The sequence below is a fragment of the Notamacropus eugenii genome, chromosome 3 (genome assembly GCF_028372415.1).
Source record: "Notamacropus eugenii isolate mMacEug1 chromosome 3, mMacEug1.pri_v2, whole genome shotgun sequence".
Classification (NCBI taxonomy): Eukaryota; Metazoa; Chordata; class Mammalia; order Diprotodontia; family Macropodidae; genus Notamacropus; species Notamacropus eugenii.
Window position 1 is genome coordinate 345,737,578 of NC_092874.1, and position 26,286 is coordinate 345,763,863.

A 26,286-nucleotide genomic window follows, 5' to 3' on the forward strand; every position below is an offset into this window, starting at 1 on the left:
TACATATTTAATTTAGTAACATGTATTTCTGATAACATTAACCTATAGCACCTAAAGGAGGCAAATCTCAAAAACATTTAACAGCTTCAGTGCATTTCTTAGAGTAATGCTTACAGACTTGAAAACATATTCAGGTTCTTATACTATACTTCACCTATCTTCCAGGTAAATTGAATATGCAAATAAAATTTCATATTTATCACATCTCTACACTTTCTCTTCCCCTCTTCTCTTTCTCATCCTTTTTTTTTTCTCAAATGAGAAAACTGAGGTTTGCTAGTTAATATAAAAACTGCACCTATAATCTAAGGCTCCTCAGAGTCTAAGGAGAAATTCCAGGATTTAGAGACAAGGAGCTTGGGTTCAAAATCTAGTTCTCCCACTTATTACCTGTGATATGGGCAAGTTTCCCAGACCTCAGTCTTCTCACCTTAAAATAATGAGATTGGATTATATGTTCTCTTCCACCTGTACATTAAGCTCCTTAAACTTGTATCTCTTTCAGATGTTACTTCACTTTCATATTTGATTTACTCTCTAGTTGCTATAATGCCTTGTGTTTGAAAAATTTGTACGCCCTCAGAAAACTCAGCATAAGTGTCAATTTTGTGCTTGTGAGATACCATTGTTACTTTTCTTAACTAAGGTAGTTTGACGCTAAGTATTGGAGTTTCCATCTTATTAAAGTTTTAATTTGAGAAGTAAATAACCTTTAAACTCTTTTATAGAGTTCTTTTGAAACATTGTCAAGATCTGTAGATTTCTAAAATGTTCACACACAATTATCACCACCACCCTAAAATGTATAAAAATATAGAGGGCTCTATGGAATTTTACTTTTAAATTTCTAGGGAAATCTATCATAAAGAATTGTGTAGTTTTATTTTTTATCCTAGATCAGTATCTTAAAGGATATGAATTTGAGATTCACTAATACATTAGTTTAATGCCTCATCAAGATGTGAGGTAGCCCCCGAGTACTTGAAGGTTATGTTAGTGGAGCGTAAGCTTTGCTAGGGCCTAGTAAGTAGGAAAGGTATCGTGTAGAGGTGTAGCAATAGATTGATTGGCTCTTGGTACATAATGATCCACTCTCTGGCTCAGTTTTGGGGAAGGAGGAACATGACAGAAAGTCATGACTCTTTTTTATCGTTTTCTAAATGATCACAGGTAATTAAACACTATGAAGAAATTTGAAGTACTATCAACTTGAAATAAACTAAGCCCATTGAGATGAATTTCAGATTTATAAAATCCACCCAACACCATATCACCCCCAACCCATTCGTGCCTTTAAAAAGTCATCTTGTTTCAAAAAGTTTTCTAGTCCCAGCAGTCTCATTCATTTTCTCATGTCATCCAGTCCAAAAAAACATTAGTCTCAACAGCTTCCCTTTGTTCCCCAAATGTAGTTCTGATAGGCCGTAGGTGGCTTAATGGATAGGGTACTGGGCCCGAGGTCAGGAAGACTCATCTTAATGAATTCAAATCTAGCCTCAGACACCTACTATCTGTGTGAACCTGGACAAGTCATTTAACCTGTTCGCCTCAGTGTCTTCATCTGTAAAAAAAACAAAAAACAAAAAAAACAAAAAAAAACAAAGCTAGAGAAGGTAATGGCAAACACTCCAGTATCTTTACCAAGAAAACCCTAAATCAGATCACAAAGAATAGGACACGACTGAAAATGACTGTATAGTTCTCTTCTAAAGACAAGTTTTGCTAAGCTTAGGGAAGGCTTATTACCAAGTTTCCTGCAGGATGCTTAATTTTTTAGCCACAGTAACTTTCTACTATCCAAAGTTTTAAATGGGTTTTGATCTGTGTCACTGAAGGTAGTACTCATACCATTGAAATTTCTGATCCTTAAAGTACTCAAGCAATCTAAAGTTGAACATATTGCTGCTCTTATTACACTTACTGTTTTGAAAAGGAAATACTTACAATATTCTGCCAAAACATAATCTGCTAGTATGATATAAATATATACACATGTATATGTAACATATTCCTTTTGTTCACTGTTATCTTGTTAGAAGTAGGAAATAACCAAATTTATTTCCTATTCTTATCAAAAATATGACTTTATTTTCTTCTTCTTTTTTCTCAGAAAGATTTTTTGTTCTAAAGCCCTGTTCTTGGAAGCCCTAATAATGAGAGTAAAACATGAAAAAGCTAGGCAATGTAAAAACAAAAGACAACAAGAATCTATTTTTTAAAGAATATAACATTTATAGAGAAAACACAAGTACTTAGAGATAACATACTAATCCTTTATGCATTATCTGTTTTTTTAAACAGTCAAGTCCATCATCTCCAGAACCAGCTAGTCTTCCTGCAGAAGATCTAAGTACAAACTCCAATGGTCCTAAACCTGCAGAAATCATACTAGATGATGACAGAGAAGATCTTTTTGCAGGTAATTATCAACAATATAACTTTTTACTACCCAAGTGAAGTATGTTTGTTAGATTTTAAATGGAAATTTGTTAGTTGTAGATAGTATTTGAAATACTTGGTATCTGTAGCAAAATAGGGCATATTCCCAACTGTTTTGTCAAAACATTGCTCTTCCAGAAAAGTAATTGAAAATGTAGTGATTTCTAGTTTTTCACAGACTGATTTAATGAATAACTATAAATGATTATAATCTGTATTTTACTGTAGTGCCTTATTGTCCCTGAATATTGTGTTGTATGTAGATAGTTTTAAAAAATAGTTTGTGCTGATGAAAAAATTTCTTTTTTAAAAAAATTTTTTAAATTTATTTTCAGTGTTCCACAATCACTACCATACAACGTAGATTTTTTTCTTTCCCTCCCTCCTCTTCCCTCCCCCCTACCTCCCCCGTCCCTCTCCAAGACAGCATACAGTTTTATATAGGTTCTACACATACATTCTTATTAAATACATTTTCACCATAGTCATGTTGTATAGAAGAATTAAAATGGATGGGAGAAATCATATAACAAATCAAAATGTAATACAAAAGAAAATGGTCTGCTACAATATGCAATTAAATTCCATGGTTCTTTCTTCGGATGTGGAAGACATTTTGCCTTAAAAGATCATTGGGAATTTTTTAAATCCTTGCATTGCAGTGAAGTTCTAAGTCTACCAGAAAAAGTCCTTGCACACTGTGGTTGTTGCTGTGCATAAAGTTCTCCTGGTTCTGCTCCTTTCACTCAGCATCAGATCATATAAGTCCTTACAGGCCTCTCTGAAGTCTTCCTGTTCATCATTTCTTATAGCACAATAGTGTTCCATTACATTCATATGCTATAATTTATTCAGCCATTCTCCAATTGATGGGCATCCCCTTGATTTCCAGTTTTTGGCCACCACAAAGAGAGCTGCTATAAATATTTTTGTACATGTGGGACCCTTTCCCATTTTTATGATCTCTTGGGAAAACAGTCCTAGAAGTGGTATTGCTGGGTCAAAGGGTATGCACATTTTTGTAGCCCTTTGGGCATAGTTCCAAATTGCTCTCCAGGATGGTTGGATCAGCTCACAGCTCCACCAGCAATGAATTAGTGTTCCAACTCTCCCACATCTTCTCCAACATTTATCATCTTCCTGTTCTGTCATGTTAGCCAATCCGATAGGTGTGATGTGGTATCTTAGAGTTGTTTTGATTTGCATCTCTCAAGTCAATAGTGATTTAGAGCATTTTTTCATAAGATTATAGATATCTTTAAACTCTTCCTCTGAAAACTCTCTGTTCATATCCTTTGACCATTTATCAATTGGGGAAGAAGAAATTTCTGATGAAAAGTATAATAAGTATTTTCCAGAATTCCATATATTTTGTGCAAAAAAACTAGCCACAATATATTTTTCTCAGTTGCTACTTTTTCTTCATTTTAAAATTTTAAGAATTAAATATTATAAAATTTGTTAAGCATTATGTACATTTCAAAATAATTTATTCCATTTTCTAAAGTTTATAAGTATATAAGTCATGTAAGCATTTAATAAATGCATATTCACTCATTTAGTCATACATACATAAATACATACTAGTGCAAGTCTGGACCTGCTTTTCAATTTACAATCTTAGAGAACTATCTAGGGCACTAAGATGATTTGCCCAATCATGTTGCCATTGTGCATCCAAGGCAGAACTTGAACCCAGGTCTTCAGTAATCCAATGTGTACTATGCTATTTTGCTTCTACCTTCTGCCAACTTTCTATACTATACCAGGATGCCTATGAAATGGATTACAACACAGCAAACAACAGACAGCCTATAGAAGGAATGAAAAGTAGAAAAGAGACCCAAATGCTTAATCTTCTATTAGTAAATTAGAGTTTGGAGATCTTCAAGATCCTCCATAGGTCACCTCTGCTATCTGTGTCTACTATCAAATCAGAAGCCAATCATTAGATGTTACAGACAGCACTTAAAAATATGCCCCTTACACCATTCCTTTGCCTTCCTGAGGCCTAGCACTATACTCTTCTGCCTCATTGTTGCCTCTTCTCCTTTCTCTCAAGACACCAGGCTTGAAGGAGGTCTGTGTTCCTCAAAGATCCAGGTTGACTCTGAGATGCTACTGTAATTGGGCCCATTCTTAACTCTTGGCTAAGTTGAATTTATACCATGACTGTAGACTCAGTTCAGTGTTAGTAAAACTATAAATATGATATACCTCATTTACAACAAACACAAAAATTGCATGGTTGTATCAACAGATTCTAAAAGAGATTTTGACAAAATAAAACACTTCATTTATATTAAAAATACTAAAAAGTCTAGGTATAGGTGGACCATTCCTTTATGTGGAAAATAGTATTTTTCTAAAATCAACAGCTTGTATTTATCTGTAATGAAAAAGTTCTAAAAGTCTTTCCACTAAGATCGAGGTAAAGCAAAGATACCTCTCATTACCCTATTATTTGATAATTCTAGAAATAGCTATAAGATAAGAAAAAGAATTTGAAAGAATAAGCCTAGGCCAAGAAGAAACAAAATTCTCACTTTTTTTTATGTGATATCATAGTTTAATTTAGAGGACCTTAACAATTCAATTAGCAAATTAATTGAAATAATAACATGTAAAGTAGCAGGATATAGAAGAAACTCATAAAAATCTTCAGCTTGCCTATATACTACTAAAAGTAATATATAGGAACAATAGTACTCTCAGTGGGATGAGATAGAAAAGGAATCCCATTCAGAATAACAGAATATACAAAGTATCTGGTCATCTAGCTATTCAGACACACAGAAGAATTATGTAAGACTTGTAAGACTACACGACTTAAAAAATGCAAGGTTAAGTAATTCAATAAAATGATCTAAATAATTGCCCAGTGTTACCTAAAACCCTTTTTGGGAGACAGAGGAGGATCAGAGATGAAAAAGGAGATGATGATAGAAGGCAGAACTTCTAAATTCTTATTTTGCTGTTTTTTCACTGCCTAGGAGAATGACCTTTACACTGGACATGACCATTAAAAATGGCAGAGAGTGGGGTGGTTGGGACTGATACTCAAGGAGATATTAATAGTAGTTAAGACTTCATGGATTATTTCAAGTCATCACTCCAGATAAGTGTTTCCTTAGATACTGAAAGAACCACTATCAGTAATATTTGAAAGATTGGAGGACACAAATTTAAAAAAAAAAGGGGGGGGAAGGGAGATGTGAACAGAGTCTGCAAACTATAGGCAAGTAGATGGAGCTTCAGTTCTTTTTTTGGTATCTTAAGAGATGGTTAGAGGTGATTATAGAAAACCGGTATGACTTCTTCAAGACCCGATCATGCCAGACTAACCACTTTTCCTTTTGTCACAGGATTACTAAACTAGTAAATGAGAGGGATGCTAGGGATATCATTTATTTCGACTTTATCAAAACTTTTGATAAAGTATCTCATATGCTGTTCTCTGAGAAGATGGATTCAGAGCTGGTTGGATGGCTTAACTCAAAGAGTAGTTGTTAATGCTTCAGTGTGAGTGTGGCAAGGGGCTTTGTACTTGGTCCTGTGCTATTTAACAGTTGTATCTATGATTTGGTTGAATGCATATCTGGTAACCTCAGATTTGCTGATGACACAAAGCTGGTTGAAAGAGCCAACACAATGGGGGACAGAGTGAGAATCTAATAAGAATCTTAGACTAGATCGTTGGGCTGAGTCTAAGAAGAGATAAATGTAAAATCTTACTCTTGGGTACAACACATCAGTGACACAAGTTACAAGGAGGGGGCATGGTTATCAAGAGATTGGGGGCTTTTTTTGGATTGTAAGTTTAGTTTGAGTCAGCAATACGATGTGGAAGCCAAAAAAAATGTGCTCTTATACTTCATAATCCCTCAGACCTCATCTGAAGCATTGTATTAGGTTTTTGAGGCAGCTGAACACAATGAATAGAGAGCTGGTCCTGAAATTAGGAAGACCTGAGTTCAAAGTGAGCCTCACACATTTTCTAGCTAAGTAGTACTGGGTGAGTCACTTCACCTCTGTTTGTCTCAGTTTCCTCAACTGTAAAAAAGGATAACAGCACCTACCTTGCAGGAATGTTATAAAGATCAAATGAAATAATATTTGTAAAGGACTTACACGCAGTAAGCACTATATAAATGGAATAAACCTTCCATTTTTGGAACCATGGTTGAAGAAAGACTGGTAAACACCCAGAATGTTGAAAGGCCTCCAGTCCATGTCACATGAGGATCAGTCGAAGGAACTAGAAACGTTTAACAAAAAGAAGAGAAGTCTCAGGGAAATTTCCTAGCTATGTTCTGTTATTTTAAGGATTCTCTGTTTGACCCCAGAGGACAAACCAAAAGCAGTGAATGGCAGTTACAAGGGCCCAAAATTAGGCTTAATGTCAAGAAAAACTTCCTAATTTAAACTGTCTAGAAGTCAAATAGGTTATTTAGACTTTAGCAAAGCTTTTGATAAAGTATCTCATACTCTGTTCACTGAGAAGATGGGTTCAGGGCTGGTTGGATGGCTTAACTCAAAGAGTAGTTGTGAATGCTGCAGTGTGAGTGTGGCAAGAGGCTTTGTGTTTGGTCCTGTGCTGTTTAACAATTGTATCAGTGATTTGGTTGAATGCATATCTGGTAACCTCAGGTATTGAGGTTCTCTTTCCTTAAAGGTCTTCCTGCAGGGCAGGGAAACCATTACTGGATATATTATAGTGGGTATTCTTTTTATGTATGAGTTGGACTTGGTGGCCTCTCAGATCCTTTCTCACTTACATATTCTTTATTACTGTGATTCTGAAATTTTGATTTCCAGTTCAGCTTCATCTTGCTTCTGATCAACTTCCTGCCAAAACTTTATGTATACAAATTAATTTTTAATGTTATGTTAAGTACAAGAGCGTTGAAAAGAAATTTTGTCCCACGTGTAAAATATACATTGTTAGAAAGTCAATTACAAATTAATTTTTTTTAATCCTCATCTTTATTCTCTCCAGTTAATATATAAAACTAGGAGTTGACTTAGTAAATTGTTTTATATGAGTTGTTTGTTTTTTTAATCATTAACTTTAAAGTTAAGTTGAACTATGTAGGAAGAAACATAAGAAAATTATTTTGTAATTAAAGTTATTATAATAAACAAGAGATTCTTGTTAACTACTTTATTTGTGGGCACAGTCCTAGCTCTTTTCAGTGTTTAATAAGCTGTACTAGAATTACAAGTTTTCCTTTCAGTATTTTTTATTAACTTGCTTAATTTGTGTCTAGAAGCCACAGAAGAAGTTTCTTTGGATAGTCCAGAAAGGGAGCCTATACTTTCTCCTGAGCCTTCTCCTGCGATCACCCCTATAACACCTACCACGTTAATGGCACCCAGAATTGAGTCAAAAAGTATGTCTGCTCCTGTGATCTTCGATAGATCTAGGGATGAGGTACTGAATAGTTTTATAACTTAAGAATACATTTTGCTATCTAAATCATTATGTTAAATTATCAATTTTATTTTCTTTCTTCAGTTTAGTCTTCCTTGATCAGCCTTTCAAAAAAGCAAGGTCTAGGTTTGATCCTACTCTTGACCTCACTGTTCCTTAGACATGAAACCTTGGGCAAACCACAGGCCTCGGAGCCCCAGTTTTATCATCTTTAAAAATGGAATAATGCTTATCCCACAGGATTGTTAGGAAAATTGTGTATGCACGCACACTCATGTGTTTGTGTGTGTGTCTGTATGTCTGTGTCTGTGTGTGTATATGTGTATGTTTGTTCTCATATATATGAGAGTCTTTTATTAAACTGAGGTGATGATAAATGTAAGGAAGTCCTTGAGCATTGCTGCAGGTTAAGTAGTTTAAAGGGAGGTTAAATGACTTGCCCAAGGTCACAGTTGATAGGTTTCAGAGGTTGGATTTTCATGTCTTTCTGTTTCCAGACACAACACTATTCTCTCTGCAACATTATTTCTTGAATTTTAAATCTAGTAAAATTATGCCTGTAAATACTTAAATACTTTCCCTTATCTACTATTGTCAAAAATAAGGTATGACTCCTGAGTATATTTTTTTGCCCAAATCTTAAGGGTAGTTCTTTTATTAAAGCACATTACTTTAAGAAAGGAAAGTTCAAATAATGTCAAAAATACATGCTTATATTAGGAAAACATAGAAATTGACATTTGAGAATTAGCTGTATGTAGATGAGAAAGTAACTTGTTTTCAGATATTTTTATATCATTTTAATGTTCATAATGCTGAATATTCTTTTCACATATGTCCCCCCTCTCCCCCAAAAAAGGTGGTTTCTGTGAAAACAAAACAAAAACCCACATCATTTAATGCAAGGCTGCTGACTAAATTGTCATTCAGAATACTATTTTTTAAAGGACTTCTTTAGTTGTATCACAGGTTTATCATTTTTCTGTTTGCTGTATTGTTAGGTATGCTTTGTAAACAGTTGCTTACCATACTACATGCTTTTATTGGTTTTTATCAACCTCCAGGGAGAATATGTGCTTATTAGGAAGCACAGAGAAATCTTGAAGCTAGAAAGCTGTTCATTACGAGTATAACATTTTCTGAAAATAGGCATGGTAAAACTCTTAGCCCCAGACCATCATTTATTTTGTCATTGTTAAACAGTAGATATACAAATTTTGTAGCTGTAGATTTTAGTATTTACTATGAAAAGACCTAAGGCTTTATGTAATTATAAAAAGCCTAGCATCTTTGTCCATAGTCTCTTTGAATCTAGAAACACAAACGATCATTATGGAAGTAATACTTTCCATTTGTTTATAATTATAGAAAACAAAACAAAGATCTGGATATCTGAGGAATTGAAACTTTTTTTTTGGAAGTGAGACTTCAAGTGGATTTATCATGAATGTGTAACAACTGCTTATGTTGGTTGCAACTTATATTGGACTCAGTCATTATCCAAATTACATTGATTGTTATACATGTAACAAAAATTAGAATTTGACCACCAGTACCACAAATTTCTCTTTTCTAGATTGAAGAAGAAGCAAATGGAGATGTTTTTGATATAGAAATTGGTGTTTCAGACCCAGAGAAAGTTGGTGAGGCAAACTTTTTGTACTGCATTTCCGATTATTTTATAAAGCTTTTGTTGTTTTTACATATATATTTTTTACTAAACTTAATATCTACAATATTAAAAGGTTGCGTTCTCTTTAAAAAAATCTTCTTACTTTAATAGTTCTTTCATTTTATTACTTGTCTTGTAGGTGATGGCATGAATGCTTATATGGCATATAGAGTAACAACAAAGGTGAGTCTTCCCTGCATCATTTGGCATTGCTTTGACCACATTTTTTAATAATATTTTATTTTTTCCTAATTACATGTAAAGATAATTTTTAATATTCAGTTTTTGAATCTTTGAATAACAGTTTTTCTTCCTCCCTCACTTCCCCCCTTAAGACAGTAAGCAATTTGATAGAAGTTACATGTGTATGCTCATGTAAAATATATTTCCGTATTAGTCATATTGTGAAAGAAGAAACAGACCAAAAGAAAAAAAACATCAAAAAATAAAGTGAAAAATAGCATGCTTCAATCCGCATTCAGAGTCCATCCGTTCTTTCTCTGGACGTGGATGACATTTTTCATCATGAGTCCTTTGGGATTGTCTTGGATCATTGTATTGCTGAGAATAACTCAGTCATTCACATTGATCATGGTACAATATTGCTCTTACTGGGTACAGTGTTCTCCTGGTTCTGCTTACTTCACTTTGTATCAATTTGTGTAAGCTTTTCACAGCATTTAATACTGCTAAATGTCTAGGCAAAACAGGTGTGGTCTCTCACCTTTTTTCTAAAACATTGACTTTTAATTGTTTATATTAGTTTATTTGAAAGTATTATAGCTTGTACTAATTTTTTTTGCAGGATCTTCCAAGCATTTTTTAATTACTTTTTTCAATTACATGTAAACAAAAAATTTTAACATTCAGATTTTGAGTTCTAAATTCTATCCCCCCTTTCCCTCCCCCTTTTTGAGAAGACAAGCAGTTTGATAGAGATTATACACATGACATCATGTAAAACATTTCCATTTTAGCCATGTTGCAAAAGAAAGTGCAGACCAAAAAAAAGAAGATATAATAAAGTTTTAAAAGCGTGCTTCAGTGTGTCATTCAGACTCCGTAAGTTCTTTCTCTAGAGGTGGATAGATAGCATTTTTTATCATCAGTCCTTTAGAATTATTTTTGATCATATGGTTGCTGAGAAAAGCTAAGTCATTCACAGTTGATCATCATTACAATGTTGCTATTACTGGTACATTGTTCTGGTTCTGCTCATGTCACTTTGCATCTGTTCATGTAAGTCTTCTCAGGTTTTTCTGAAATTGCTCCTCATTGAAGCACGATAGTACTCCATCACACATCATATGCCACGACATGTTCAACCGTTGCCCAGTTGATGGGCATCCTTTCAATTTCCAATTCTTTCCCACCACAGAAATAGCTGCTATAAATATTTGTGTACATAGTCCCGTTTCTTTTTTAAAAAAATATTTCTTTGGGGTACACGCCTAGTAGTGGTATTGTTGGATCAAAAGGTATGCATGGTTTTATAGCCCTTAGGGCATAAATTCTAAATTGCTCTCTAGAATGGTTGGATCAGTTCACAGCTCCACCAATAGTGCCTTATTTTTCCACATTCCCTCTAGCATTTGTCATTTTTCCTTACTGTTATATTAGTCAATCTGATATGTATGGGGTGGTACCTCAGAGCTGTTTTAATTTGTATTTCTTTAATCAGTAGTGATTTAGAGCATTTTTTCATATGACCATAAATAGCTTTGACTTCTTCTGAAAAATGCTTGTTCATATCCTTTGACCATTTTCCATTTGGGGAATCTCTTCTATTCTTACAAATTTGACTTAGTACTTTATATATTTGAGAAAGGAGGCCTTTATCAGAGAAACTTGCTGTAAAATTTCCCCCCAATTTCCTGCTTTCCTTCTTATCTTGGCTGCATTGGTTTTGTTGGTGCAAAAACTTCTTAATTTGATGGAACTAAAAATTTTCCATTTTGCATCCTGTAATACTCTCTGTCTCATTTGGTCATAAATTATTCCCTTACTTATAAATCTGACAGGTACATTTTTCCATGCTTTCCTAATTTGCTTATGATATCACCCTTTATATCTAAATCATGTACACAATTTGACTTTATCTTAGTACATGGTGTAAGATGCCTATCTATAACTAGTTTCTCCCAAACTGTTTTCTAGTTTTCCCAGAAAACTTTGTCAAATAGTGATTTATTGTTTCCAAATCTTGGTTCTTTGGGTTTGTCAAACACTAGGTTATTATAGTAGTTAATGACCATAGTAATCTAGTGTTCAACAAACCCAGATATCCAGTATTTTGGGGGTAGGATATAATTTTAACCTTGACTTATCTAATGTTTATCTTAAATTCTTTATTTTCTTACTTTTTGACAGACTTCCCTATCCATGTTCAATAAGAATGAATTTTCAGTTAAAAGAAGGTTTAGTGACTTTCTTGGATTACACAGCAAATTAGCCACAAAGTACTTACATGTTGGTTATATTGTGCCTCCAGCTCCAGAGAAGAGTATTGTAGGTAAGCATAAATTTGGAAGCAGTCTTATTTTTTAATTGTTGACAAGTTTTACTATACAAATTTATAAATACTTTAATATTTTTATATTCATTTTCTCCCAAATATTGAAAAAAAATCCTTGATGTAGATGCAAAATTAAAGTATTTCATTTAATGGAGTCTGTAAGACTGTTTTAGAATATATACAAGTAATTACAGTTTTTCTTTCTAATACTTGAAGAATTTGAGCTAATAAGTAAGACATTAAATATTTGACAAAACTATGCTAAGTTAGAAGCAATTGGCTTTTTCTAGCCGTTAAGCTTTTACTGGTCAGTGTGGTCATGGAAGTGAGTCAGTACTGAACAGTGATTTCCTAACATCCAGAAAAAGTGGGAAGAAGTAATGTAGCTTAAAACCAAGGTAGTATTTTATTGATTTTATGGGATCTAGCCTCTTTTATGAAGTATATTTGGATTGAATTATACTGCCTCTGTTCTCTTACCTAACCCAGTTCCTTGATCCTTAAGCTTTTTCATATTCTACTTTGCTGGGCCTTAAATGTTTGTCTGTTTTTCTTAGTTTAGATTCTTGATTTTTGAAAGCAGATAGAATTTTATTACTTTTACAGTTTTTGCAAACTAACATCATTGATGTTTAAGCACACCATTTCTATTATGGGATCTGTTATAGATTTAGGGATTGGAGGGCCATCCAGTCTTATCCCCTCATTTTACAAATGAGGAAACTGACTCCTGGGGCACTTAAATTACTTGCTCAAGATAACACAGTAAACCTCAGAAGCAGAATTAGAACATAGATCTGACTCCAGAGCCAGTGTTTTTTGCATTGTACAATGCTACACCTTTTAGTTTTTTTCATTATAATCTAGTTAATGCTTTTAATGATTTTTCTCTTCTTGCAACATCTTGTAGATGTATACCTTCTTCCATGTATGGAATTCAAGTCTCTCCTATAATGAATTTTCTAGAGTCCTTGCAATACTGCTATTCCTAGTGTGTGTGTTTGTGTGTGTGTGTGTGTGTGTGTGTGTGTGTGTGTGTGTATTTTGAGAGTGAGCACACCCAAATTCTTTTTCTCAAAGAGTTTAGTCTAGTCCTTTTTCATAGACTCACCTAAAAAAGAAATTTAATTTGAAAATTAAATTTTGATACACTCTGAGACCTGATTCTCTAATTTTTTTCTGAACTAGTATAACCTCAAATTCTTTACAACTTAGAACACAGGAATAAATAGGATACTTAATAAATTCAAATGAGGTAGAAAATCAAGTCCTAAATTTGCCACAGACCACAGCTTTTGATACTGGGGCCCCTCAGTGAAGAATTCAGGATGGGGAAACATTCTTTGTTCAAGCTTCAATATAGTCACCAAAGCTTGTGATAACGTTTCATTTTATTCTGAACTTAAAACAAGCATTTCCATAAGATAATAGAATAGAAAAACAAAAGGTGATTGCATATGAAACTGCATATCTGTTGTGTGTAACTTGCTGTTCGTTTACATATATAATAAAGTTATCATGTAACTTTTTTTTATTTTTTTCTCCCTCCCACTTCCCTCACAACCCCCATGTCCCCCACCCTAGAGATGGCTACCATTAGGTACAAATATGCTTATGTATGTAAAACTATTCTATACATACTTCTATTTTTCAGTCTTCCCTGGATGCAGATAGCATCTTCCTTCATATGTCCTTTGTAGTTAATTTGGGCATTTATAAGTCAAAATGACTTATTCTTTCAGTCGTTAAAACAATATTGTTGTTACTGTATACTGCTTTCTCTTGGTCCTGCTCATTTGCTCTTCATTATTTCATGCAAGTCTGTCCATATCTTTCTAAGATCATGGAACTCATCATTTCTTATAGCACAGCAGTATCAATCACGATCATATATAGCTTGTTCAGCCATTTCCAATTGATGAGCATCCCCACAATTTCCACTTCTTTGCCACCATAGAATTACTATATATATTTTCAAACATGTAGGTTCTTTTCCTTTTTCCCTAAACATCTTGGGAAACAAGCCTAGCAGTAGTATTGCTAGGTTAAAATATATAGGCAGTTAAATAACTCTTTGGGCATAATTCCAGATTACTCTCCAAAATGGTTGGATCCGTTCACAGTTCCACCAATGGTGAATTTAATTCCCAATTTTTCCATATCCCCTCTAATGTTTGTCACTTTCCCTTTTAATCATATTAGCCAATCTGGTAGGTGTAAAATGATATTTCGAGGTTGTTTCAATTTGCATTTCTCTAAACAGTAGTGATTTAGAGCATTTTGGTATGATTATAAATTCGTTTTATTTCTTCATTGAAAAACTGCCTATTCATATCTTTTGACCACTTATCAATTGGGGAATGACTCATATTCTTATAGATTTGACAAAATTCTTTATATTTGAGGTATGAGACCTTTATCTGAGAAACTCTATAAATACTTTTCCCCAGTTTTCTACTTTCTTTCTGATCTTGACTACATTTGTTTCATGTGACAAAATCTTTTTAATTTAATGTAATCCAAATTATCAGTTTTATATGTCATACTGCTATCTTTTGTTTATTCATAAATTGTTCGCCTATCCATAAGTCTGTGTTCTTATATGTATATTTCTTTGAATTTTCTTATACTGTCTTTGTATCTATGTCATGTATCCATTTTGATCTTTTCTTGATAAATGTTGTAAGATAATGGTCTATGTCCAATTTCTGCCATGCTACTTTCTGGTTTTTCCAACAATTTTTACCAAATAATTAGTTTTTACTTGTCAAATACATGTTTACTATATTCATCTGCTTCTGTAAATTCTATGTCCACTCAGCTCCTCTGATCTGCCTTTTTATTTCTTAGCCAGTACCAGCTAGTTTTGCCTTATAAATGTAGTTTAAGATCTGGTACCACTAAGTCATCTTTCTTTGTGTTTTTTTTTTGTTAGTTCCTTTGATATTCTTGACTTTTGCTCTCTTAAATGAATTTTGTTATTGTTTTTCTAATTTAGTAAAATAATTTTTTGATAAAATTTGGTAAAATAAATTTTTGGTAATTTTAATTGGAATGACATTGAATATGTAAATTCCTTTAGGTTAAATTATCATTTTTATTATATTGGCCTTGCCTGCCTGTAAATAATAATGTTTCTCAAATTATTTAAATCTGATTTTATTTGTATAAAAAGTTTTTTTATAATTTTATTCGTATGTTCCAGGGTTTGTTTTGGTCGGTGTACTCCCAGATATTTTATACTGTCTAGTGCACCGGGCCTGCCCGGGGCCGTCGCCTAGAAGCTTACCTCTCCTGTAAGCCACCTGCTATACAGGTCTTCCAGTGGTTCTGGCCCCCTCCTGTGGGGGAGGGGAATGACCAAACAGTACACCCGAGGGGGCTGTTTACTGCACTTTATTGCTTACCCCAGTCCTCCCGACCTTCCCGTGTTCCCCCTTATATACCCTGCCGTAGCTCCTCCCATGTTCCACCCTGGAGGCAGAGCTCAGCTCCAGAAGGGGCGTTCCCAGCACCCGAAGGCAGGTTCTCACCCCGGGCGTCTCCGGGCTCACCAGGGGCCCACGGTCCAGAGCCCGGCCCTCTACAGTCTAGAGTTATTTTAAATGGGGGATCTCTTACTTTTTCTTCTTGCATGGTATTATGTTTTTTATATTTAAAAAATTGCTATGGTATTTAATATTTAATAATAGACTTCCCCTCTCCCCTGAAAATTAAGTATAAAATTAAATATAATTGTAGAATTATCATGTGATATATTTATATTCCGCAGAATTCCAAAATGAAGCAAGGGTACTTCATATTTAAGAATTAGTTAAAATGATTATACATCCTCAAATACTGAATATCATCCTAGTTGTATGGATGATATACAAAGTGTCCCAAAAATCTTAGTGCAGTTTTAAGCTATTATCACTTATACTGAAACATTTTGGAACACTCTGTTTTTGCTATTTTCTTTATTTTTTTTTTGGAGAGGTGGAAATTTAGGAAGGCTTATATGGCTTTCTCTAAGTGTTCATAAGAGTATATTCTCAGTTAACTACAGTGAAGTATGTGTATTGAGAGAGAACATGCCAAATTACATTTTTCGTAATACTAATTGTGAAATGATAAAAGATAATCTTTTTTTAAAAACAAAAAAATAAGATGCCATTATTATAATATAAGCAACATGGCTCTGATTCATTTGAACTCATTTGAATAAGTTTAGTAATGTCCTTTGTAATATAGCTATTCCCACTTTTATCTAGATCTGACAATATAAAAAGATTCTGATTCAGAGATTCCTAACTTTTTATGTCCTGGACCCCTTTGTTAGTCAGAAATCCACGAGTCTCTTCTCACAATAATGTTTTTAAATGCATAAAATAAATTATATAGGATTATAAAGGGAAGCAATTATATTGAAATAGTTACTAAATGCACTTTTTAAAAAAATCATAGACTCCATGTAAAGAACCTACACAACTAGCCTCTGAAGCCTACGCCACAAAATTAGGAACAAAATTCTTATTAGCTGACTGGGTTGCCATCAAATCATAATTGGCCCTTCTAGGATACAACAAGAGGAAAGGAAAAACTTTACTTTTGTAAAGAAAAGAAGGGTTATTGCATTAAGATCAATTTGCTCATCACATTTTGTGAAATAATTAATTCTTGACCTGTTCCTCTGGGAATACTATACATATACTATACTATACTATACTATACCATACCATTTCATTACCATCAAGCATTTTAATTGATTTTAGGGTGTTTAGGAATTGCTATTATCATTCTAGGACTAAAACTAAAACATTAGACTCTGCAAATTGTATTTATAGTAACCTAACTCCTAAGAATAATTACAATTTATGGTGTGTTCTATTCTTAAATTTTGCAACAGAAAATCTATATTTTAAAAAATTCGTCATATATGAAGTAATAGCACTAAAATTAGTTGGTTGTTTTTTTTTTAATAAATTTATTTATTTTTAGTTTTCAACGTTCAGTTCCATAAGATTTTGAGTTCCAAATAGTCTCCCCAACTCTCCTCTTCCGCCACCCCAAAACAGTATGTAATTTGATATAGGTCCTACACTTACATTCACATTAGACATATTTTTACACTAGTTACGTTGTAAAGAAGAATTAGGACCAAATGGAGGAACCATGAGAAAGAAGAAACAGAGAGAGCAAATAGTATGCTTCACTCAGCATTCAGACTCCATAGTTCTTTTTCTGAATGTGAACGGCATTTTCCATCATGAGCCTTTTGGAGTTGTCCCAGATCCTTGCTTTGCTAAGAAGAGATAAGTCTGTCAAAGTTAGTCATTGCACACTGTGGCTGTTACTGTGTATAATGTTCTTCTGGTTCTGCTCAGCATCACTTCATATAAATCTTTCCAGGTTTTTCTGGTCTGCCTGCTCATCACTTTTTGTAGCACAATAGTATTCCATTGCATTCATATACTACAACTTGTTCAGCCATTCTCCAACTGATGGGCATCCCTCAATTTCCAATTCTTTGTCACCACAAAAAAGAGTTGCTATAAATATTTTTGTATATGTGAGTCCTTATCCCATTTGTATGATCTTTTTGGAATATAGACCTAGAAGTGGTATTGCTAGGTCAAAAAGTATGCACATTTTTATAGTCTTTTGGGCATAGTTCCAAATTGCTCTCCAGAATGACTGGATCAGTTCACAACTCCACCATCATAGCATTAGTATTTGAATTTTCCCACATCTTCTCCAGCATTTAGCATTTTCTTGTTTTGTCATGTTAGCCAATCAGATAGTTGTGATATGGTATCTCAGAGTCATTTTGATTTGCATTTCTCTAATCAATAGTGATTTAGAGCATTTTTTCATATGACTATAATTAGCTTTAATTTCTTCATCTGAAAACTACCTTTTCATATCCTTTGACTATTTATCAGTTAGAAAATTAATTTTGAATGAATGAAATTTTGGAATGAATACAGCATTATATTGATTTGTTTTAATTTGAACCCTAGTGTTCCAGAGATTCAATAATGAGAAAAACTTTTCTGATAATCACAATAACCAGTATTTCATAATATTTGTCTTAGGCTATTTTTAAGATACTAGCTATGACATTCTAGTAGGGAAATTTCATGTCAGAGTTTTGAGTCTGTCATACTGTTAAAAGAATTCATCCTAAAGTTGTGGCCAGTAAGATATGATAATAATAAATCACACTTATTTTTGTATTTCTCTAGGCAAGTAGATTATTAAATACTGCCTAAGAATGAAAATATGAAAAGAACTTCATTTCCTGTTTTAAAAATCAATTTTACAAATTTCTCAAATACATTTTTATTTATATAAGATATGTTTCTATTACTGTAACTAAAGCAGAAGAAACCTTACTTTATGCTTCTGTTCTAAGAGGCAAAAATGCAGCACAGGCTAGTTTATGGATTTGTATAACTGCTGAGAGACAGACAGGCATGTGTCATTCATGTGAGGAAATTTCATGGAAGTTAAAATTTTTTTCCTTAATATATAGCATCAATTTCAGAATTTTAAATGTTAATTTTAAATTCTGTCCTTCATGCTTTTCTTGTTTGGCTGAACTTTTATTGTATTTTTGGTTGTAATACCCAAATGTAGAGGAAAGAATTCCTTGCTGCAATAGTTGTGATAAAAATTGTTTCAAATACTGTAAACATTGATTCAAGACTTGCTTAATATCTTCAAAGGCATGACCAAAGTGAAAGTTGGGAAAGAAGATTCATCATCCACTGAATTTGTAGAAAAGAGGAGAGCAGCCCTTGAGAGGTAACACTCTATATCTTTTCTTCGTTATTTCAGTAGTCTAGATCTCATCTCATTGCAGTGTTTGTGATGAAACAAGTGTTTCTAAGTTACACCTGATGTCCCACAACAATAGTGCTGTATTTAATACTTAGCCATTGTCCATATAATAATGACCAGAGCCACAGATTATGTGTTGTATTGTACAAACATACATTGAAAGTGAAGGTCAGCAGCAACTTAATGATGCTCCTGAGCCATGCAGAACAAAAGAAATGAGAGACATCTGCTGTTTTCTTTAGAAGGAAGAATTGAAAGTTAGATAAAGTTTCATTGATTCTAATGGAACAAATGAAAACTTGGCAAAAGAATTTTCTTTACATTATCATTAGGTCTGTACTATTTATGGGTGTGAACAATTAATTAAGCATTGTTAAGCTGAACAAAAAATGTTGCTTTTAAATTAGTATTAAATATGTTTACTTTGGATAGTATGCAAAAATGATAGGATTTGGATATACCTCCTTGAAGTTTTGTAATGGGATTTGATCTGTGATTTGAAAATGTTTATCTGTCAGTCATTCAATTTAGTAAGCAGTACTATGTTATTATAATAGAGTTGAATATTAAAGATTGATAAATGGTTCCTCCCTAACTTAAAAAAAAAACCGGCTTATATCTTAAAGGTATAAATAGTCAGCCTCTATTGTGGAGGGAAAGTGAGATGTGGGTGGATGAAGTATATTCTTTGTGCAAGTTCACTCCCTTCTTACTGTACTAAGGGGTTCATTTTTCTAAATAAATGTATGCACATACACACACCCCTCCCTCTAGGAATATAAAACCAGGAAATGAAGTAGCTAACACCAGAGTTGGGGCTAGGCCCTCTATCTGGACTACTGATGTTTTCAGACTAGAAGCAGAACTGGTAGCACTCCATTTGACTTAATCAGGGATCAAAGCTTGGAACTGGGGCTAGGAATCAGAGCAGAGTACTTAGTGATAGTAATAATGGTATCCTACCCATTCCTACTTGTGACCCTGTCAGGAACAGAATCATAGGATCATAGATATAGTAAGGAGGAAGAATTAATCAGAAGAAATCTTGTCAATTGATTTTCCTTTAGTCCATTTAATGAATTCAAGGAATATAAAGAGCACACAACAGGGGCATCAGTGTTGAGGTCTTAAAGTATAAAGACATGGTTGTACTTTGTTATTCCTTTACAAAGTGTGAAGATGAAAGCTTGATGAAATTAAAGGGTTTGCGTTGGGTGACTAAAGAGTTGGTGCACTCCTGATGTACCCTTAAAAGCAAGACACATTTTGTAATGAGTCAGTTGAGGTAAGAGACGACTCTAAGGACTGCGACCCCTGACAGGAGATAAGGAAGTTAGCCATAGAGGATGAACCGATCCTTTGAGGCAGAGTAGTTCCTTACTTCTCAGGGACAGAGAGAGAGAGAGGATTGCTCTCTCCTTTGCTACTTCATCCTCCCTTCCTTACCTGCCTTAGAGTCTTGCAATGGAGTTATTGATGTAATAGGACACCTAAAACCCAGGAGGGAGACAACTAAGAGCTGATGCAGGAAAAGATTTTGAATAATCTCTGTGAGTCAAGAGGAGAGCCAGCTCTGGCCATTGGGGGTTATGCTACAGAATATGCCCAAGAAGTCTAATTGAGCAGTGGGTACAATGTGCAGATACAATGAGAAGTAAAAGGACATCAAGGCCCTGCAGTGCTAGAAGTCTGTCACCTTGGTCATGTGTCCCCTGAGTATGTACCTCTGTGGTAATATACTGCAATATTATAGATAAACATACCAGTTAGGGCTTGAGCTGTAGTATTAGGAATATAGTCCCAAGAACTTTGGGTACCCACCTACATGTGTGAATTGTTGAGTAGCCCAGAGAAAGCAGTTACCCCAAGATTCACAGTTTTCTGTTGGTTTACACTCCCAAAATTGTAGTCCTTCAATACTTTCCATCAATAGCCAGTAAACACAGCTCAAAGCAAAGGCATTTATTTACTGAGAAGGTATCATAAAAACATTACCCCATAAACCGGGATTATCCTCTCTTACAGCTACACACAGCATCATGGGAAGGGAAAGCACACAGTCTGGATATACTGATAGAAAGGCACGTTAGAGAAAGCAGCTCACACCTCTAGTACTGCAGGGCTCTTTGCTCCCTAGAGCTATCTCCTGCCTTGACTCACCTGGCTAACTGCTGGACATTGTGTCTTCGGATGGAGGAGCCATGGAGCCATTCCCTTCTCCCTAACCCTGAAGGGTAAGGAGCTATTCCGTCTCAGGGGCTAGGTTCTTCTATTGCTGACTCTCTTCAGGCTTTCTTCTGCTCCAACTGACTCCATATAGAGTGTGTCTTGTTTGTTTTTTTTTTAAGGGACCATCCAGTGGCCAGCCAGTGTCTAGCCACCTTCTTATTCCATCAAGCTTAGACATAAGACCTTCATACTTCATACTTCATCTCTACATGAAGTTTAACAGCTTAATACCTAAGATCTTTATCATCTTAGATTTGACCTGTGTCGTCCAACCCCTCATTTTACAAACTGAAGCCCAGAGACAGTAAGTGACTTGCCCAAAGTCACAGAAACAGTGCGTTGTTGTCTGTACTACCTGTCCCTGACAGTTTTGGCTGAGGGGGCTGCTCCCTGTGGTGCCTCTCCTGCTAACCCCAAATGTAGAGCTTGAAGGAGCCATAGATGTCATCACTCTAACGATGAGGAAACTGAGGCTCAGAAAGATTCAGTGACTGCCAAGGGTCACATGGAAAGTGAACATCAAAGGTGGAATCTGTACAGTGATCCTGGAGGGTATGTTTTCCACTACAGCTTGCTGTCTTCAGTTTTCCATAGGATCAGTACAAAGACCAGCTCCCAGGTAGTCTAGACTCAAGCCAGAACCCAGCAGACTGGCAAGGAAAAAGAGGATCCAGCAGTTGTTGTAGAGGGTATCAGGAATTTACAGGATTTCTTTCCTCCCAAATTGGAACTATTTTAAAATTTAAATCATTCTATAACCAGTGCTAGTATAAGCAATCTAATTATCCTAACTTTTCACTTAAAGGAAACATTTTATTTAGTTATTCCATGTGTAAAGAAATTAAAAAATATTATAGGTGCATAGTGAGACTTGGAATTAAATGAGGGCTTTGAATAATTACCTTCCCAACCTGCCGCTGTATCATACTTTCTCACAACCAAAGCCAATTTCCCAGTTTAAATAAAATAATTCATAATAGGCTTTAAAAACTGAGATGATGAGTCAGAAAGCCAAAGACCTCTTTAAAAAAGAACTGATAACTTTTTTATCATTTCTTTTCTTTGTGTTCCTAATTAAATAGAAAAGGGAAGTATGAAAATGAAAAGCAGTCAAGGAAAGGAAAGTAGCTAATGCATCTAGAGGGAAAAATGTGGGATTGCAAAACGAACTTAATAAGTACAGAGCATAGAAAAAACATAAATTTGGTGTTGGATATAAAAAGTAGTGCAAAAATCAAATACTTTTAAACTTCTAATAAAGTGAAATCACATACTTTTGATTGTCACATTTAATCACCATGCTTTATAATGTTAAATTGCATTTATAAATGAAGATCTAGGTAATTATGATTTTACAATTATGTCATCATTCTTGATTCATATTATAAAAGTTCAACTTATAAGAGAATTTCTTAGAATAAAAAAAAATTACCTTTTAGTAATTTACTAATAGAAAGGTCTTAAATGATGATTACTGTGGTTCAGAAAGCATAGCATGTGTATTATAGTTAGTGTTTGTTGTATAGCAAGAGGGAATGAGTTATACAGCAAGAAGAATTTAGGTTAGCATTAGAAGGAACTTTCTGGTTCTAAATTATGAGAAAGGTCATAGTTTAATCATAATCTTCCATTCTGAAAGCAAGAGAATGACCTCTTGAGAGACCCTTCCAGACCTATATGATTCAGTGATTGCAATTGAGCTATTTTAGATGGCATGCTTGATCAGTAAGTTAATGAAGATTTATTGTACCAAGGACACATAATTTGAATCTCTTGCCTCCTTTCCTGAAGCATAGTGCTTATTGCACCTTCATGCAGAGTGAAGCAGTAAGGATAGTTTTAAGGAAATATTGGCAGTTGGCTTGGCTGTTTTGTGAGGACATTTTCCTCACTTAGTCTTTGTTAAAGGCTGTGCCGGTGAGATTCTCAGTGGAGAAAAGAGAGAAAATGAGACAGAAGGAACAGGGTAATGTGAAGAGCATGTTCATTTAATATTAAAGAAAGCCAAGCAAGGCCTCTAGTTTGTCCTAGCAATCTCCTTTCCCCTCTCTTCCTAATTATTTCCCTGCTTATTTGCTACTTTAGTGGGTAAAGTAAAGAAAGAAAAAATTAGGGGAGAGATGAGAGGCGACTTGATGATGTACCAGGCAATGCATAGGTCTGGAAACTTAGCAGAACTGGATTCCTGTTCTAGCTCTGCCATTAACGATCTATTCCTCAGGGAAACTGTTTCACCTCTTGAAGTTTCCTGAACTGTAAAATGAGATTAGAAATTTTTTTTAGTCCCTGCAAACTCTCAAGTTCTGTTATCAAATTTGAAAGATGAAGGATTTGGAGGGGAAAAAACTTAGAGGAAAACTATTTTCATTGCCAAATACTGGCAGAATTTTATAAGATACTAATATTTTCTACCATATCAATTGATAAAAACAAGATTGCAGCACTTTAAAGGGTAAATTATATTTACTGTGAGATCCACTGTAAGTAGTAAGTTGAAGTTCTAGTTTGTATTATTTAATGGTAAAATAGTAACTCCTCAAAAAAATAAAAATGCAAACTCTTACTGTGGGAAAAAAGTTCACATCATGCCTTTGTTGTTAGCTGTGTGACTATAGGCAAATAATTTTTGCTCTCTGACCCAGGCAGCTGTTTAAGACATACAGACAAATTACTGATCTTCATCAGTGGAATGAGTTCTGTGTTGGAAATTTCCTACAGTGAGGAAATCACAGGGTAATTTTAACCTCCCCACCTTCCACCACCCAAATACATATATATAGTGTTCAAAACTAGAGAACAATAAAAAAGAATGGTTGATTTGCCTGTACCTGGCCTGGTATCCAGGTCTTTCCTAGGGTGTGAGTGACTGTCAAATGTAACTTTAAGATGACTGGCTTTGAAATTAAGGATTTCTTCTGGATTTTCTTGAAGGAATTTGTAACTTGCAAGACTGTTAATATTTCATTTATTCTTGTATGTCTTTCCAGAGTGAATGAAGGTGTATAATGTTGTTTATTTCATTTTATAGATATGCTTATAAATATTTAAGATTAAAAATATATCTATATTATTCCCAAAATGTTGACCCCATTATATATGTAATAAAATGGCACTTGTTCCAGAGGGCCAAATGTGACAAAAATAAGAAATTCAGCCATACCACATATCCTACAAGTGGCCATTCACCCTTTTCTGAAAAACATTTACTGTGATGGGAACCCTCTGCCTCCAGAATGCAGCCCATTCTACTTTTGAATAGCTCCATTTGTTAGGAAGTTTTCCCTTTTATCAGATTTCACTTGACCTTTCTGTACCTCTTATCCATTATTCCTGGTTCTGTCCTCTGAGACCAAGCAAAGCAAATCGTCTTCCACATGACAGCCCATCAAAGACAACTGTCATTCCTCCCCAAATCTGTTTTCTGAACTAAAAATCCCCTGTTCCTTCCATTGATCTTTGTCAGTAAAGACGAAAATCAACTGATTTTTAAAATTTGAACCTCTGAAATTTTTTTCCCCTTCATTTGGGTAGTGCTGCTGAGAACAGAAATCTCAAGAAATAACCTTATAAATATATTAGCATTTTTTCCAAGTCATTGCACTGAATGAAGTTAGCAGTTTCTTGTCTCACCAGAAACCTAACATAAAGTAGAAAGCAATTTTGGATCATAGAATCCAGGAGATAAGGGACTTCAGAGATCATCTGACTAAGTGACGACTAAACTCTTCAACTCTTCTGATTGTACATCTCTATCAGTAATATTTTTGCATATGTACTTTTGCATATGTTTTCATATTTATTTCTAAATATATGTATTGCTATGCAAATATGTTATTTATCTTATAAAATGTGCACAAAACTGGTAAAAGAGATAAAAAGATAAAGATGAAATAAGTAGTATTTTAAGAATAATTTTTATTGCTTAGTGTTACTACAATATCCCTATTTTGCCAAGTAGGGTACTTAAAAGGTTCACTACCATTGCAGTTGCAGAGGCTATCATTAGAGAGGAGGAAGAGGGACAAGGAAATGTGGGACCAAGGGCCAAGTGGGGATGAAGAAGGTGCATGAGAAGTAGTGCAGGCAGTGAGTGTCCAGCCCACTTACAATAGACACTTGGAGAAAGAGAGTGGCATCGGCACAGGAGTACGCAGAAAGCTATGCTGTTCTCTTTAGTTTTAATGTCTCCTTTGCACACTCCACTTTAAAGACCACTGATGTAGCCCAATTCCTTAACTTTACATAAAATATTAACAAGACTAAGAGGAGCAAACCTTACCTTGCTTGATCCTAGGTCTTCTAACTAGGAAGAAACTATTTTGCTTGAGTAAATCACTTAACCCCATTGCAGGGGAAGAATGGATGAATGTGGAGCCAGAATGAATCCAGGTTGTCACCTCCTGCTTTGTGTGGTCTTGGACAAGTTACTTAACCTTTCAGGACTCACTTTTTTTTGAGGAGGTGTAAAGGTACTTATAATTAGGGGTTTGGACTAGATTGCCGTTAAGGTTGTGCCTAGGTCTAATTCCATAATCATAAAACTAAATGAAATAATGGCTGATCCTCTTTTTTGTTTTGCTGTTGTTTCTGCTATGTAGAATTGAGAAAGAGGGAGGCATGGTATGAAAAAAATAATTCTGACCTTTAAAGGAGGGGAGAGAAACTGTTTTAAAGACTTTTCAATCATTAAAAGCTCTTTAAATACTTGAAATTAAGTTGAATGTAAAATGATAGTATGGTTTTGTTTTTACCAATTTTTATTCTCCAGGTAAAATATTTTAACACTTTTTGTCCTGAAATAGAATCCCAATATTTTTAACCTAGGTATCTTCAACGTACAGTGAAACATCCAACATTGCTTCAAGATCCTGATTTAAGGCAGTTCCTAGAGAGTTCTGAGGTGCTATTTCTATTTACTTAATTTTTGGGTTTTATTGTTTTATTTCCTCCGACATGACATGTCAAAAATGGAATTTTATCAGTTGCACTACATTTTTTCTTAGTATTTTAGTTTGTTAAATTAACTCAATTTCTAAAGAAAAATACCTGTTTTAACAGAAATTTTGAAATAATTTCTTGAAAACAAAGCTAACATTTAAATAGTAATCTAAATATTATTGCCTTTTAAAAATAGACTAGGTTGTTGCTTAAGTCCATTGTTGGAAATCTGTA

The 26,286-nt window shown here is 34.3% G+C and overlaps 1 protein-coding gene across 1 annotated transcript in view; it reads left to right on the forward strand.

Moving 5' to 3' along the window:
• Window positions 1-26,286, forward strand: part of SNX2 (sorting nexin 2) — a 78,032-nt gene that overhangs the window by 34,797 nt on the left and 16,949 nt on the right. Inside the window, exons 2-8 of the mRNA XM_072597165.1 lie at window positions 2,302-2,419; window positions 7,710-7,873; window positions 9,450-9,516; window positions 9,685-9,728; window positions 11,916-12,057; window positions 18,771-18,849; window positions 25,939-26,014. Coding sequence (XP_072453266.1) covers window positions 2,302-2,419; window positions 7,710-7,873; window positions 9,450-9,516; window positions 9,685-9,728; window positions 11,916-12,057; window positions 18,771-18,849; window positions 25,939-26,014 — 690 coding nt within the window. The remainder of the gene's footprint in view (window positions 1-2,301; window positions 2,420-7,709; window positions 7,874-9,449; window positions 9,517-9,684; window positions 9,729-11,915; window positions 12,058-18,770; window positions 18,850-25,938; window positions 26,015-26,286) is intronic.